This window comes from Procambarus clarkii, chromosome 51, assembly GCF_040958095.1.
Source record: "Procambarus clarkii isolate CNS0578487 chromosome 51, FALCON_Pclarkii_2.0, whole genome shotgun sequence".
Taxonomy (NCBI): Eukaryota; Metazoa; Arthropoda; class Malacostraca; order Decapoda; family Cambaridae; genus Procambarus; species Procambarus clarkii.
The window spans coordinates 5,971,688-5,987,932 of record NC_091200.1 but is presented as its reverse complement, the minus strand read 5'-3'; the positions used below and the strand labels follow the sequence as shown (position 1 = coordinate 5,987,932).

The 16,245-nt window shown below is 45.5% G+C and overlaps 1 protein-coding gene across 12 annotated transcripts in view; it reads left to right on the top strand.

Annotated features, from left to right (window-relative positions):
• Nucleotides 1–16,245, top strand: part of LOC123774618 (CUGBP Elav-like family member 1) — a gene marked incomplete at its 5' end in the record, with an annotated part of 187,982 nt that overhangs the window by 152,213 nt on the left and 19,524 nt on the right. For all 12 annotated transcript variants that reach the window (XM_069303907.1, XM_045769103.2, XM_045769100.2 and 9 more), the window contains 1 exon segment: nucleotides 10,172–10,393. In XM_069303907.1, coding sequence (XP_069160008.1) covers nucleotides 10,172–10,393 — 222 coding nt within the window.

Here is a 16,245-nt window from a genome sequence, read left to right as displayed (position 1 = left end):
AGGAAGTATGCACAACAGAAGGGAAAGGATTAGGAGGAGCGGACGGAACCAGAGCCGAAGCGACTCCCACCCCAAAGTCTGGACCCCTATAACCAAAACAGGGCAGCCTCGGGGTATCCGGGGCCGCAACCAACCAAGTGCGCTGCAGCAAACGAACTGAGCGTGTAACGCCGCAACTGCCTGCAGCCACATATATTAAGGAGCACAGGTGAACTGGAGCACGTACAGGCAACAACGTCGCACGACTCCAGGTCAAAAGAATATCGACCCAACAGGCAACAGACAGAGGTACAACTAGTGAATGTCGTCCCGAGACAAGGGGACAGAGCATCCTTCAAACTCGCTTTCTTGTAAGAAGCGAGAAGGGGACTTAAGCGGTCACATTCACCGAACCACGGAGCCCCCCCAGGGTTTCCCAGGGCCCTTAGCCATTTTAACATGCTTAGGAAAGCCCAGGCAGGGTACTGGCACCCAAGTCTACCAAACGAACTTCTAAAAGCTGAACCCCCAGGATGTGTCCACTCACAGGGGTCTAGCGGGGGAGACCACCAACACACAAGAAAACACACACTGACCCCAACAACTGAGGGGGAAGGATAAGGCAGACCCCCACCATGCAGAAACAAACAAAAACGAAAGAAAAACCCCACAAGAGGACAACGTACCCAGGCTGAACAGAGCCAGCTGCTTTAATAGGTGATAACTAGCTGTGCAGTACCCCCGCGCCCCTATCAGTGACGAAAACTACTTCAAACCCAGAGACAAACAAGGGCAACAAAATCCGAGCTGATCCCAAGGACGGCCAAATACCGAGCAGTAAAAGACACAACGGAGGTAGATCCCAAGGCGACTTGTGGAAGGAGGCCCCAAGCCCCAAGGGTGCCCACTTACAGGGCACCTAGGGAAGCGAACTCTAGGCGCATGCAGCCCGAGTACTGTGGAATATGTCTCCTGGCTCACACACCACCTGTAGAGACAGCCCACGAAACAAGGCACAGAACTGAAACAAAACTAAAGCCAGTGGCACCCGACCGGCCTGTAATCACATCAGCCAAGAACTGCCCGACTGGGGCTTTCCCTTCCCTCTTCCAGGGAGGGGTGGGGTTGTGCAGACGAAGGCGCGGCGACATGATGACGTCATGCTAGTTTGCTAATTTTGTTTTGGGAGTTCTGTCCACTCGTTCGGCTTTCGGTAGCAATATTTTCATCAGAATAGGGGTTTGTTTAGGGGTGCCTACCTTTCTGGATGCCTGTCCCGGTCGATGGCAGACATAGAATACTCCCAACCACAGAGGGGGGTTTCTATAGGCCATTGCTCCTCGTGCCTCTCTAAGGGGGCCAGGTTCTGGCTCGTGGTCCCCGGTAGGCAAGAACTCCAAGCACCTTGACTGATGCCAGAAAGTTATACATATCTATTCAGCCTGGATAGCTCAGGGGAGCCGACGGAGCTCCCTCCAGAAAAGCAGTGTTGAATGTAATGAAATGCTTCTTTGTGGTGGGTGTTTTGTGGCTCTTTGGTACTTGCTACCAGACAAGCTCCATCCAATTCAATCCATGACAGGCCCTTGTTAGTCATATAAGCCTATTGGGAATGAAGGCGACTCAATCAAATTTTGTTGATGACTTTGTTCAACAAATTTAATTTAACAAAGCCATTGCAGTGGGGAGCCGGTCGGCTGAGCGGACAGCATGCTGGACTTGTGATCCTGTGGTCCTGGGTTCGATCCCAGGCGAGAAACAATGGGCAGTGTTTCTTTCACCCTATGCCCCTGTTACCTAGCAGTAAAATAGGTACCTGGGTGTTAGTCAGCTGTCACGGGCTGCTTCCTGGGGGGTGAAGGCCTGGTCGAGGACAGGGCCGCGGGGACACTAAAAAAGCCCCGAAAGCATCTCAAGATAACCTCAAGTGGCTTTGTTGAATGAAATTTGATTGAGTACACCTTAATCAATCATTGCCCCAATACCTTGAATGGTAGCCATGGCTTCTATCATCTTGATCCTTTGATAATTTCCAGTATTGCATGAATGTTTAAATTAGTGTAGTTTTCCATTCCCTTATGACTTGTACACTGTGGCATTTATGTTTGTCATCAAAAATATTGTTTTCTGTCCTATATTTTGCAGCACCAATAGGTTTATGTAAAAAGTCTGTTATCTTTTCCCTGGAAGAAATATATTAGTATACCATGAAAAGAAATGCAGTTCATTTTCCTTGTTTTCTTAACCCTTAGACTATACGTATGTAGACGATGAGAGTAACTTTACCAAAATTGCGCAATACATATATAGACGATTGAGGCTCTAGCGCATGATTTTAAATGTTCCACGAGGGATAGGGGCAGCTATAGTCCAGCCATGACTAATAGTTATCAGATGCCACCTAGAAAAAAAAAATCATGGGCAACATTCCCAGGTGTGAGAGCCTCAGTACTGAGTGAGCCACCAATGCTGGCGCACGCAGCATGAGCTCACAGCACCGCTGTTCAGCTTGTGACCACAGCATCTCCTAAAAATGTCAAAATATATATGTACATGCTATTATTTAGCAATGACAGTATTACAGAAGACCCATGACTGTGGTAAAACTGACCAGGATTCTGATAGTAGCAGGATTGTGGTGATATTTAGCACTGTGTTCTATGGTGGGAGAGCTTAGGGAGGGAGGGAGGTGGTGTCATCTTCTGACTGTGTGTGGCCACCTTTTATTGACTGGACTCACCATACCAGTTTAGTGGTTCGCTATGGTGAACACAGATGTAGATATATATATATATATATATATATATATATATATATATATATATATATATATATATATATATATATATATATATATATATAATATATATATATATATATATATATATATATATATATATATATATAATATATATATATATATATGTCGTACCTAGTAGCCAGAACGCACTTCTCAGCCTACTATGCATGGCCCGATTTGCCTAATAAGCCAAGTTTTCCTGAAGTAATATATTTTCTCTAATTTTTTTCTTATGAAATGATAAAGCTACCCATTTCATTCTATATGAGGTCAGTTTTTTTTTATTGGAGTTAAAATTAACGTAGATATATGACCGAACCTAACCAACCCTACCTAACCTAACCTAACCTATATATATAGGTAAGGTTAGGTTAGGTAGCCAAAAAAAGCTAGGTTAGGTTAGGTTAGGTAGGTTAGGTAGACGAAAAAACATTAATTCATGAAAACTTGGCTTATTAGGCAAATCGGGCCTTGCATAGTAGGCTGAGAAGTGAGTTCTGGCTACTAGGTACGACATATATATATATATATATATATATATATATATATATATATATATATATATATATATATATATATATATATATATGTCGTACCTAGTAGCCAGAACTCACTTTTTGGCCTACTATTCAAGGCCCGATTTGCCTAATAAGCCAAGTTTTCCTGAATTAATATATTTTTTCTATTTTTTTTCTTATGAAATGATAAAGCTACCCATTTCATTATGTATGAGGTCAATTTTTTTTATTGGAGTTAAAATTAACGTAGATATATGACCGAACCTAACCAACCCTACCTAACCTAACCTAACCTATCTTTATAGGTTAGGTTAGGTTAGGTAGCCGGAAAAGTTAGGTTAGGTTAGGTTAGGTAGGTTAGGTAGTCGAAAAAGCATTAATTCATGAAAACTTGGCTTATTAGGCAAATCGGGCCTTGCATAGTAGGCTGAGAAGTGCGTTCTGGCTACTAGGTACGACATATATATATATATATATATATATATATATATATATATATATTGTAATAACAACAATAGGAGTATGTTGGGAGCCGCCATTTTGGTGAGGGAGGTGCGTCAATTGCATGACATGTCATGTTGTGTATTGGTGACCACTATAGTCTTTGAGCACCATACCAGCTAATTTGTACAGGTGCGGTGATTAAAACATGTAGATACTTATATATAATGGTTGTATATAGTGTAATAACACCACAAATAGTATTGTTGGAGTAGAAATATTAGTGTGTCTGGCCTTGAACCAGTGAGGGCAGCAGCCACCAGCTGACTGTGTGTGTAGCTACGTCTCTTATTGCCTGAACTCACCATACAAGCTTAGATGTACAGTTATGGTGAACAAAACATGTAGATACTTATATATAACGTCTGTGTATAGTGAATAAAAGCAAAAACAGTATAGTTACTATATATTTTACTATACAGTATAAATATATCACAATATACACACTATTCAATAATATTACTGCAAAAAACAAGGAAAAAATCAGAGACATTGAAATAATTAGGTAATAATATTTTTGTGGCAACTCCCACCTGACAGCTGGGGCGGAGCAGACCTCATCTGGCGCCTGCTCTGTCAACGCCTCTTTTTTTTTTTTTTTTCCCCAGACTTCCCTGCCCTATTGCGGCCAAAATATGCCACCTATGATTTTTTTCCCAGTTGTCAGGGAACACAAATGAAGACTTTTATAAGACGAAAGAATTTTTTGGATTTTTTTTTTTTGTCACGCCTGTGGGTGTTGAAGGCTAAGAGGCTCTTAGTGGCCTAAGGGTTAAATGCAACTTTAATGATATTTCTGTGTGCTTACTTGTGTTCATTAGTGCTTTATCTCCCCATCTGGCATTAGACCAGTATCTAATATAGTAATTAGGTAATTATATCTTTGTGGCAACTCCCCCCCTGACAGCTGGGGTGGAGCAGACCTCGTCTGGCGCCTGCTCTGTCAACGCCTCCTTTTTTGCCAAACTTCCCCGCCCTATTGCGGCCAAAATATGCCAACTACGATTTTTTTTCCTGTGATCAGGGAACACAAATGAACACTTTTATAAGATGAAAGAATTTTTTGGATTTTTTTTTTTTTTTGTTGCACCTGTGGGTTTTGAAGGCTAAGAGGCCCTTAGCGGCCTAAGGGTTAAATGCGACTTTAATCATATTTCTGTGTGCTTACTTGTGTTCATTAGTGCTTTATCTCCCCATCTGGTATTTAGACCAGTATCCTGATGGGATTACCAAACATGACTTTTTCTGTGGGGAGCCCCGTTGACTCCCTGAAGCTATCATCACTGATTAAGTGCTATATTACCAAGCGTCATCAGTTGCAGAGTTCTTTGTGCCTACCAGGCACAAGCCAGAATCTAGGCCCCTCAGAGAGGTGCAGGGAGCGATGGCTCATGATTGAGGCTAGGTAATGATGATAGAGTTACAAGATATGAGCTAGATGGTATTGAGATTGCGAAGTCTGATTGCAAAAGGGATCTGGGAGTTATGATTAGTAAGAATTTAAAACTAAAAAATCAATGCATAAATGTTCATAATAAGGCAAATAGGATTCTGGGATTTATTAATCGAAGTGTTACTAATAAGACACCTGGTATTGTTCTTCAGCTTCATCTTGCTCTGGTTAGGCCCCATTTATATTATGCAGTTCAGTTTTCGTTGCCTTACTATAGAATGGATATAAATTCACTAGAACGCGTGCAGCGTAGGATGACAAAATTAATCCCCAAATTAGAAACCTGTCATATGAAGAAAGATTGACAAAGCATAAATTACATTCTCTAGCAAGGCGAAGAATTATGAGTGACATGATAGAGGTGTACAAGTGGATGAATGGGCATAACAAAGGGGATATTAATTGGGTATTAATAGTATCAACACAAGACAGAACACGAAACAATGAGTATAAATTGGATAAGTTTAGATTTAGGAAAGACCTGGGTAAATATTGGTTCGATAACAAGATTGTTGATTTGTGGAACCAATTACTGCGTAACATGGAGGTGGGGTCCCTTGATTGTTTCAAACGTGGGGTTGGAAATGTATACAAGTGGGATTGGGTGGTTATAAATAGGAGCTGCCTCGTATGGGGCAATAGACCTTCTGCAGTTACTTTTATTCTTATATTCTTATGATCACTTTATATTTTGGAACCACCAGTCTTCGTAACTCACTTCCTGGTGAATTAAAAAATTGTCCAACCCATGCCCTATTCTAAAGTAAAACCGAAAGGTAGCTAATTTCATGATCATAGTTTCTTACCTTGTGCTTCAAACTCCCATTGTATCTTGTAGTACCCACTTCTCCAATATTAGTACTTAAGATATATATCTTTACCAGTGTAATCACCTCTGTCAGTTTATATTTTAGTTATTTGTTAATATAAAACCTTACTACAATGTACCTTTCTGTAGGGAGCCCCTATGGCTCCCTGGAGCTTATCAGGCTAATGTATGTTATATTAGACTGGGACATTAGCTATGGAGTTCAGACCTACCAGGGACCAGCGCCAGAACCTGGCCCCTTCAGAGATGTTTCAGGGAGCAATGACCCTGGAAACACCCCCCCTGTGGTTGGGGGTTTTCCTTATCTGCCATTGACCGGAGTTAGGCACCCAGAAAGGTAGGCATAACAAAATAAACCCCACATGGTAAGAAACTAAAATAAAATGAACAGAGTTAGAAACTTCCTACAATCCCAAGGAAACAAGCAAACAATCAAACATCACAATTTACTGCCGCGCCGATTGTCCGCGCAGCCCTCCTCGCCCCGAGAGGGGGAGGGGGGGGCCCCTGGACCTCACCGCGCCAGCTGCCAAGCACCAGTTCGTAAGCTAATGTCAACCGGGATAGACGCTTCTCTGGCCTCAGTTTCCTAGGCGGTGTTTGCCTTCGTGGCGTTCAGTGCCGCAGCAGCTACCGAATTCATTGCAGTGCCTGCCACACAGCCGCAAACTCCCACACTGTGCTGTGATCCCAACGAAAGGATGGAGCCCAATGCCCCTGGCCAACCTGGTCACAAAACCCCAGCCGAGAGACAAGACGTCCGTGAACACATCGAGCGAGGGCATGGCAAGGCGCCATGGTACCGAACTCCGAAATACCTGAAGCGGAAGCCTGAGATGCAACAACCGATGTAAGAACATGGGACCCGAACCCAGCGATCACAAGATCAGGGAAAGGGGGTGCCCTGGAGATATCAGAATAGCCTCTGAAGCTTAATCATGCCCATTGGGAAAACTAACAGGGCAAAGTTCAGGCTCCCGCACAACTGCTCGAGCAACTACTGAGAGACATGGCTCCCCTTCAAAAACAGCAGACTCTGGAACCTCATAACACACCCAAAAGATGCGATAATCAGAATAACAACCCAAGGTGTTACACCAGCATCAATAACCCAAGGTGTTTCACCTCGATACCCCTTAAAAAGGGGGTATCAAGGTGTAACCGAGTCTTGCGGAAGGTGAGCACCAAGAGGCTCCCGAACCTCAACAGGGGAAATCCGAGAGGAAGGAAACCTCTGGAAGAATGTATCTGGGGAACCCAAAGGCACCCCAGAAATAAATCCAGGGGTGATGGGAGGGGGTCCTCACCCATCTCAAGGTCAGAGACAGAGGATATGAAAACCTTTGGCCCTGCAACAACAAACCCTGCCTGGGGAAGAGCTTAAAAGAGAGGCACCTGCTGGTGCCTCTCATCATCATCATCAAGCGAAACCCTGGCATCATCCCAAGCAAAACTTAGCCCCGGCCCCGAAACCCTCCGACGTTTAGAAGCAAGTTGGGGGGGGGGGGGGGGAACAGAGCGAACAACACCAGTATGGGAAGAAAGCAAGGGCATGAACTGAACCAAAGTTGAAGTAACCAACGACCCCTAAATCCTGATCCCTAAATCCAAACTGGGTAGCCCTGGGGCGTCCAAGCAGGCAACTAATCTAGGCCGCTGCAACACAGAATATCTAGCATGCAAAAAGCCGCCGCCTGACCCCCTAACATCCTCAAATGAGGAATGGGTAAATTGAGTAACAAGCAGGAAACATGTCCTGCAAGACTCTCAGTCGTAGGTGTCTCCGAAACAACAGGCAGGATGACAAAGGCAGGATGGATGATCGTCACCATGAGGCAGAGGCAACGAACAACCCTCAACATCACACAATGTGTGACAGGGCTCGGAAGTCGCATCCATGGTACCCCTGAGCCCAACGGAGTTTTCCAGGTCCCATGGGTACGTTATCCCTATGTGAAGCCCAGGCACTGGTGCCAGCTAAGCCGGTAACTCATGTTTGTTGCAGGCAAACTGACAACCAGCGGTCGCTGTGAAACCTCAGGGAAACAGAGGAGAACCACCAACACAATCAATTAGGCTAGCCTAATGTGAAGCTAGGCAGACCTCCACTGCCAATGAAGCAAATTGCACCAAGAAAACAAAGAAAACAAAAAGACCCGAACATCCCAGGGAAGATAACCCTGACTCACAAGGGGAGTATTTACTGGGCGCCTAGGGAAGATAGCTCTAGGCACATGCAGCCCAGTGAACTTAAAGAACACCTGGCCACCACCACCACAGCTGGCAAAGCCACAAACGCCAAAGCCAGACTCTATTCGAGGCCAGAGGAGATGTGTGTGGACACCAGCACATCAGTCAACGAACTGGGGGTGGTGCGGCTGGTTCAACTGAGCGGGCATCTCCCTGTCGGGGAAGGGGGGCACTAACGAGCAGGTGCACTAGTTTCATAGTTTTTGTTTGGGGAGTTCTTTGGCTCTGTTTGGATGTAGGTTGCAATTTTAACCAGTTAGAGGTGTATTAGATTAGCCTACCTTTCTGGTGGTATCCCTGGTCGATGGCAGACATGACAAACTCTAAATGTAGAGTGCTCATACTGGCCATTGCTCCCTGCCCCTCTCTGAGGGGACAAGGTTCTGGCGCTGGTCACTTGAACTCCAGAGACTGAGGGCACAAAACTAATATGGCACATGTCAGTTTGATAGTTTCAGGGAGCAGACAGGACTCCCCACAGAAAATTGTTTTATTTCATTTTTTCTGACAGTATTTCCCTTTTCATCTGCATTTTCCGTTCTTTTCTTTATTCAGGTGTTCAGCTTCAATTCATGAGTTGCATTTGTTGGCATACATTTAATTTTATTTTTACTATGTTAGTGCAAGAAAGCAACAACTGCATCACATTTATAGTGACAGCTATAATTTGAAGCCTTGGCAAATTCTTTAGATTGGTTTTCATATACAGTACATATACAGTGCTACATAGCCTAATTCCTGGCTTGTTGATAATTAATTACTTACTTACGTTCATATACAGTAGACCCCTTATGAAGCCTTAATCTGGTGTAGCACATACTTTTGCATGGCCTAGCCACATCCTTCAACACTTAATTGCTTATAGTAAGCATGGTTTGCATATCACGAGTTAGTGCCAGTTTCTTGTGTTTCAACACACTACATTTTTCGGGATACATTCCTGCACTGTGGCATCGCCCAAACATTGCATAACTCCTAGTGCATCTCAACATGTTTCTATGAATGAATGAAAGGTAATATTTACATTTTTGTACATCATTGGTAAATGTATAAATTACCTTATACAGTACATTTGTGGGTCCAAAGAAGGGAGATTTGAGATATGAATTGAAGAATGTGCTTTTGGGAGGTCTCTGAAACTTGACCCTATTTTTCTTCTATATATTATATGGTATGAGCTCGCAAAACACAAATTCGTGTACTCGAGAGTTCTCCTTGTACTCTTGGAGCGAGTATATTATTGACATAATATACTCACTACATACATGTTTCCTGAGGGCCTAGATGTGATGATAAATTAAACAAAATTCTTGTTATTTATGATAATTTTAAAAAGACATTTGTTAATTTAACCATATCTGTAAAGAAGTGGTTATAAGAATGTAACTGAATACAGGTAATCCCGTTTTATGCTACTATTAGAACATGAAACAGCATTCCTTTCCTTAATTTATTTTATGATTTTTATTTTCTTTCATTATGGACATTTTACCTGATTTTACCTGAGGGCCATTAACACTTTAGTGGTCTCGATGTGGACAGAAAGCCAGCGGCTCATCAATGGTTTCCCCATTTGTCCTGATAATTTTTTCAATCTGGATTTTAAAATCAACAGAGTTTTGGCATTTATGGCTTCATCAGGTTTCATGGGTTTATACCCTGTGTGTGAAAAAGCATCTATTTTCAGTCTTACATTGTGGCTTGTTGCGCTTTAAACCATTGTTCCCTGTTTGTGTTACATATGTATTACCTTGTTTAAATTTTCAATAATTTTACTATTCATTGATTATATGCTATAATTGATAATTTATCTTACTAGTGAAATATAAATTATCTTACAGGTTTCCCCAACAATGTTACTGCCACTGCCGGGTTAGGAGCTGCATCATCATCTAATCCTGCAGGCAAACAAGTCGAGGGGCCTGATGGTGCAAACCTCTTTATCTACCACCTTCCACAGGAGTTTTCAGACCAAGAACTTGCCCAAGCATTCTGGCCATTTGGCAAAGTCATCTCTGCAAAGGTTTTCATTGACAAGCAAACCAACCTTTCTAAATGCTTTGGTAAGTTTGATAGGTGCACTAGGTTGATGGTTCAATTTAATATTTATATATAATGTATATGTATTTTATATATATATTATATATATATATATATATATATATATATATATATATATATATATATATATATATATATATATATATATATATATATATATATATATATATGTATAATATGTATGCAGAAAACCACATGTGAAAAATAAAACCAGCATTGAATGTAATGAAATGCCATTTTCTGGGTGAGATCCAGAGGCTCCCCAGAGCTAACTGGGCTGAAATGAATGTATTAGACCCTGGCATTAGCCAATGCATATGGAGTTCTAGGCCTACCAGGGACCACGAGCCAGAACCTGGCCCCCCTTCAAAGAGGCACAAGGAGCAATGGCTTATAGAAACCCCAGTGTGGTTGGAAGCATTCTATGTCTGATATTGACCAGGTCAAGCACCCAGAAAGATAAGCGCCCCAAAACAAATCGCCTGTTCTGGTTAAAATATTGCTACTGAAAGCTGAAATAGTGGACAGAATTCCCCAAATGAAAATGTGCAAACGAGCATGACATCACCACTTCGCTACATGGCTGTCTGCACAACCCCACCTCCTCTCTCCCTGGAGGGGAAATCGGGAGCCCTAGACCCCAGCACCGGCTATTTACCCTGCAGTTCTGAGGCTGGATGTCAAAAACCGCAAAAAAAAAATACCAACCGGAGGGAGGGAGGAAGGGTTGTCGGTGAGCCTCTGGGACTCCCACAAAATGGCATTTCATTACATTCAATGCTGGTTTTCTGGGGAGAGACCCTTCGGCTCCCCATAGCTACTTACCCAAAGACAAAACAAGAAGAACTTACCCTGGAGGTGGTCGGCACTCACTCCTCAACATGAAGGCGAGACAACTAGCTGCAATCACTGACCCAATATGACACTGGCCCGGCTAGGCCCAGGAACACTGACAAGGTAGTGAGCGGCCAGGACCATGTTCGACCTCCAAAAATCCTGTGCTTAAATGTCAGCCCAAGACATGTTACGGAAGACGGCAGCTAGCACACCAAACTCACGAACGTCGAGGGCATGAGGATAGACCACAGGCTGGCTGGACCAAGTAACCTGCGGATGACCTGGGAGACCAGAGCCCTAGAACAGGGAAGAATGGAAACCGGGTCAACCCAAAGCAGGTCCCCGGCCACTGAGGCCATGGCATGCAGATAACGGCGGAGAGCCGCAACCAGACACAACACATGATGTACCCCCAGCCTGACCCTGACCGATGCATCAACCCTTCCAGATAGCAACAGACTCATTCTTTGCCAGAAAAGGAGGAGACGGCTGCAAACGAACAAACCTATCACCAGGACCAAAACAGCAGAAACCTCTGCGCCGGAGGAGAGCATGAAGCTCTCTGACCCGACCCGACCCCCAGAAGCCAATGCCAACAGAAAAAGAGCCATAGAAAAACAATCCTGAACCAAAGATTCGAAGCCTCCTGCTCACCATACAAGTGGTGATAGACTCGAGTTAGAAAGACCAGACGCGAAGATTCGAGGAGAAGATCGATCCAGCCACGTAATGGACCATACCAATCTGCTGAAAGAGGTGGAGCCGCAGGAAGACCCTCGATTCCGACATCGAGTAAGCAGCACCAGAAACCAAGGCTTGGCCGGCCACCAAGGAGCCAAGAGGACTACTCTCCCTTGGTAAGTCTTCAAGCGAGCTAGGACCTGGAGCAACAGCAGAACCAGGAGAAAGAGGTACAGGTAACCCCACCTCGACCTGTCCTGCTGCAAGGCATTGACCCCAACGCCGTTACAGTCGGGGAAGGCGAAGAGGTCCACCTTTTGGAGCCCATACGTCTAGCAGAGCCAACTGAATGTGTTGGCGTTGACTGTCCATTCCATGGACAGGGGAATGAAACGAGACAGGCCGTCCACCAGGTCATTGGACACCCTCTGGAACGGGAACAGCCAGGAGAGCCAAACCCTGAGAACTCGGCTGACGAGTCATCCGAAGCGAGTAGCCCCAAAGAGCCAAGGACTGCATCGAACCCCCTCGGTTCAGACAATGAACCACCGGGGAGCAGATTGAGTGGAGCCGGATCATTGATCCGCGAGCGACCCGAACCCTCCAAAGCGACCCCCAGACTGCCGCAAACTCCTGCACCATGCTTTGGGCCTGATGGAAGGACGAACTCCACTGCCCCTCGCCGGCCTGGTGAGCACTGGTCACAAAGCCCCAGCCAAGAGATGACGCGTCCATGAATACATTAAGTGAGGGGCTCAGGTAGGCACCAAGGTACAGTACCATGGAAAACCCAAAGAAAAAGCTGGTGACGCAGCAGCCGACACAAAGCACCCTGAGGCCGAACCTAGCTGTCATGAGAGAGGTGGAAGGGCTGTTCCCAAAGGAACCAGAACAGCCAACGAAGCCAAACCCAAAACGGCGGGTAGACCATCACATCAAATTTCAGGCTCCCGCACAAACCCTCAAGCAACCACCGGGTGACCCGGGAACCCCCCAAGAGACAAGCGAAGCCAGGACTGCAGCCGAAGCAGAGACTCTGGAGGGAGAGACAAGGAAGTGGTCCGAGAGCCCCACACAAGACCCAGCAAGACTGAACCTGAGAGGGGAACCAGATGGTACTTCCTCCAATTCACCAGGAACCTGAACCCAGTGAGCTGGGAAAGAACCAAATCCCGGGTGAGCAGACAAGTGGACAGGCTGGGAGCCTACACCAGCCAGTCATCGATGTAGGTGAGAACCCGAACCCCCTAAGAGACTCAGACGGGCCACAACAACCCCGGTAAGGTGTGTGAACACACACTGTGCCAGATTTATGTTGAATGGAAGGCAATGAGAGCAATAAGCTTGACGCCCCACAACAAAACTGAGCCAATCCCTGAAACCTGGATGAATCGAAACGTGTCAATATGATCGGTGCGAACAGCTTCAAAAGAGCAGACGACGCACACACCGCTGAGACCAACGTATCAGACCCAGGATCGGCTATAAGCGCCTCAACATCTTCCTCATGCCAATCTGAGAATAGCTCAAGAAGGGAAAAGAACTGCAAGACCGACGCCAACAGACCATGGGGGCGCACATTTTCACCAACCAGAACAGCCGAGAGGGTGGGAACCTGCATGTGAAGCTTCACAATGGCGACATCCCGAGGAAGGGCAGGGGCGAATAAGCACACATTGAGGTGCTCAAAGTCGCCCCCCAGGAAAACCTGGACCACCATATGAGCCTCATGCCACTCAAGAGTGCGGGACCGACAGAACTTATGCCAACCTTTCAGTGAGAAAAAGGGGCAGTCTGCAAGCCAGGACGACTCTGGAACCTCATAATGAACCCAGTAAGGAAAAGATGATCGAAACACGAAGGCAGAAGGATCCACTATGGAGGAATAATCCGGGTTGCGCATGAGGTAAGCCGCAATGGCTTCCCACACCACATGAGGCGGGATGTTAGAGGCCGAAAATATCCGGAAGGACGGGACTGAACCAGGGAAGGGATTGACACCATATCCAACTCATACGAGGAGAGAGGAAAAGAAAATCCCACCCCCTGTAACAGCAAGCCCCGCGCAGAGGTTACAAAAACTCAAGTAGCGTCCAACAGGGCCCAAGGCTCCCAAATCAACCCCTTCCTCGCCCCAGGAACCTTCCCATGAGGATCCAGGCCTGAGCCATCCTCCACATGCCCTTCCTCAAAAGAAAAGGCAGGAGCAGCTGAAAAAGCAGGAAAGAAGGGGGGACCACTGGTCAAACCCAGAAGATCTGGCAGGATGTGCGGCTCTGTGGGAGCCGGTCGGTCGAGCGGACAGCACACTGGACTTGTGATCCTGTGGTCCCGGGTTGGTCCCAAGTGTGACCAACATTAAGGGGCAGACCCCCCCCCCAACCAGGCATGAAAACAAAAACAAAAGAAAATCCCTGCAAGAGGACAACGTACCGGGGCGGAACAGAGCCGGCTGCTATGAGAGGTGAAAACTAGCTGCACAGTATCCTGCATCCTAACCAGTGAAAAAACATACTCCCTACCCAGAGGCAAACAGGAGTGCAAGAACACCCCAGCTGACTCCAAGGGCTGTCAATCACCGAGCAGCAAAAGACCTTGCGAAGGTAGACCCCAAGGTGACTTGTGGAAGGTGGCCCCAAGCCCCAAGGGCAGTACTTACAAGGCACCTAGGGAAGGGAACCCCAGGAGCATGCAACCCGAGTACTTGTGAAATAACTCCTGGCTCGTGCACCACCAATAATAATACAGCACCACACCACATGACACAGAACTGGAAACACAGGAGCCAGTGGCGCACGACCTTATCAATTCACATCAGCCACAGAACTGCAGGGTGGATAGCAGGCACGGGTAGCATTTCTTTCATTTTTGGCTCCCCCTTTGCGCAGACAGCAGTTGCAGCAACGTGGTGACTTCATGCTTGTTTGCTCGTCTTCATTTGGGGAGTTCTGTCCACTAGTTTGGCTTTCAGTAGCAATATTTTAACCAGAATAGGGGTTTGTTTTGGGGTGATTACCATTCTGGGTGCCTGACCTGGTTGATGGCAGACATAGAATGCTTCCAACCACACTGAAGTTTATTGCTCCTCGTGCCTCTCTGAGGGGAAGCCCAGATTCTGGCTCGTGGTCCTCAGTAGGGCTATAACTCTTAGGTGCATTGACTGATGCCAGGGTCTAATACATTCGTTATCAGCCCAGTTAGCTCCAGGGAGTTTAAGGGGCTCCCCCCCCCCCCCCCGAGTTTTTAGTTTAGTTAATTTATTATGCACCCCATACCCATCTTGTGGGCAGTAGTGGAAAGGGTTACAGAGCCACATAATGGGCTCAGGGACTGAGCCCAGGGACCCCACAATTCATTTAGTTAAGCAAGTTACAATCTTGATGAGCTAGTTACAAAATTCAGTATAAGTCGTCACATCAACAATGGGTTCGAGATCGACCACAAGTAAAGTTTCTAAATTAAGCAACTGACATACGTGGAGAGCTAGTGTCACAATTGATATGTTTGTCCTGCACACCGCCCACCCATCCAGTGGGCAGAGGTGGATATATTACAGTCACTTAGTTACTACCTACAGTTAGCAAACTGGGGATATTTGGCTAAAATTTCTGGTAGCAGATCATTTTGAATGAAATATATACACGCCGTTGGAACATTGGTTATAGAATTGTCTCTGAATTTACATATCTTTTCGCACTCCCTCACACAGTGACGGAGGGTGTGCGAATAATTTTGTTGACACAGTTTACATTTGGTCAGGTCTGCTAAATGCGACTGGCTCAATTCGCCTTCATCAGAGCAAAATAGAGTGAAGAAGGAAACATGGTAGGCAGACCTTATACCCGCCAGGGCAGGTCACCTGCCCACCAAGATAGGGGAGGAAACTTATGGATAAAAGGGGATAAAAAAGGCAAAGGAAAGGGGCAAATAAGGATAACTGTACAAAACAAAAACACTGGATAGTATACAAGTGCCGCCGGATGGAAATAAATAAATAAATAAATAAATAAACCAAGGTTAAATGGATGCTATATTGTATTGACATGCTGTATTGAAGCTTACATAAGGATCTAATTTGTACATGCCAGGGCTTACATTATGGCTGTTGTTACATTGTTTGATCAGAGCGGACTCGATCACATTTCTTTCAACGAAACCCTTACTTTTAACAATACATCCCCATATTGGGTGCGTTCTGGGGTTTCTGGGTCTTTCTGGCTTGCAAACTGCTCTTGGGGCTTGGCACGGGTTTTGTGGTCATTCCAGGGATCCAGCTTCTGCTTGTCATGGTAGACCTTTGGTGCCAGCTTCTGTGCTGGTGCCTCCTCCGAGACCG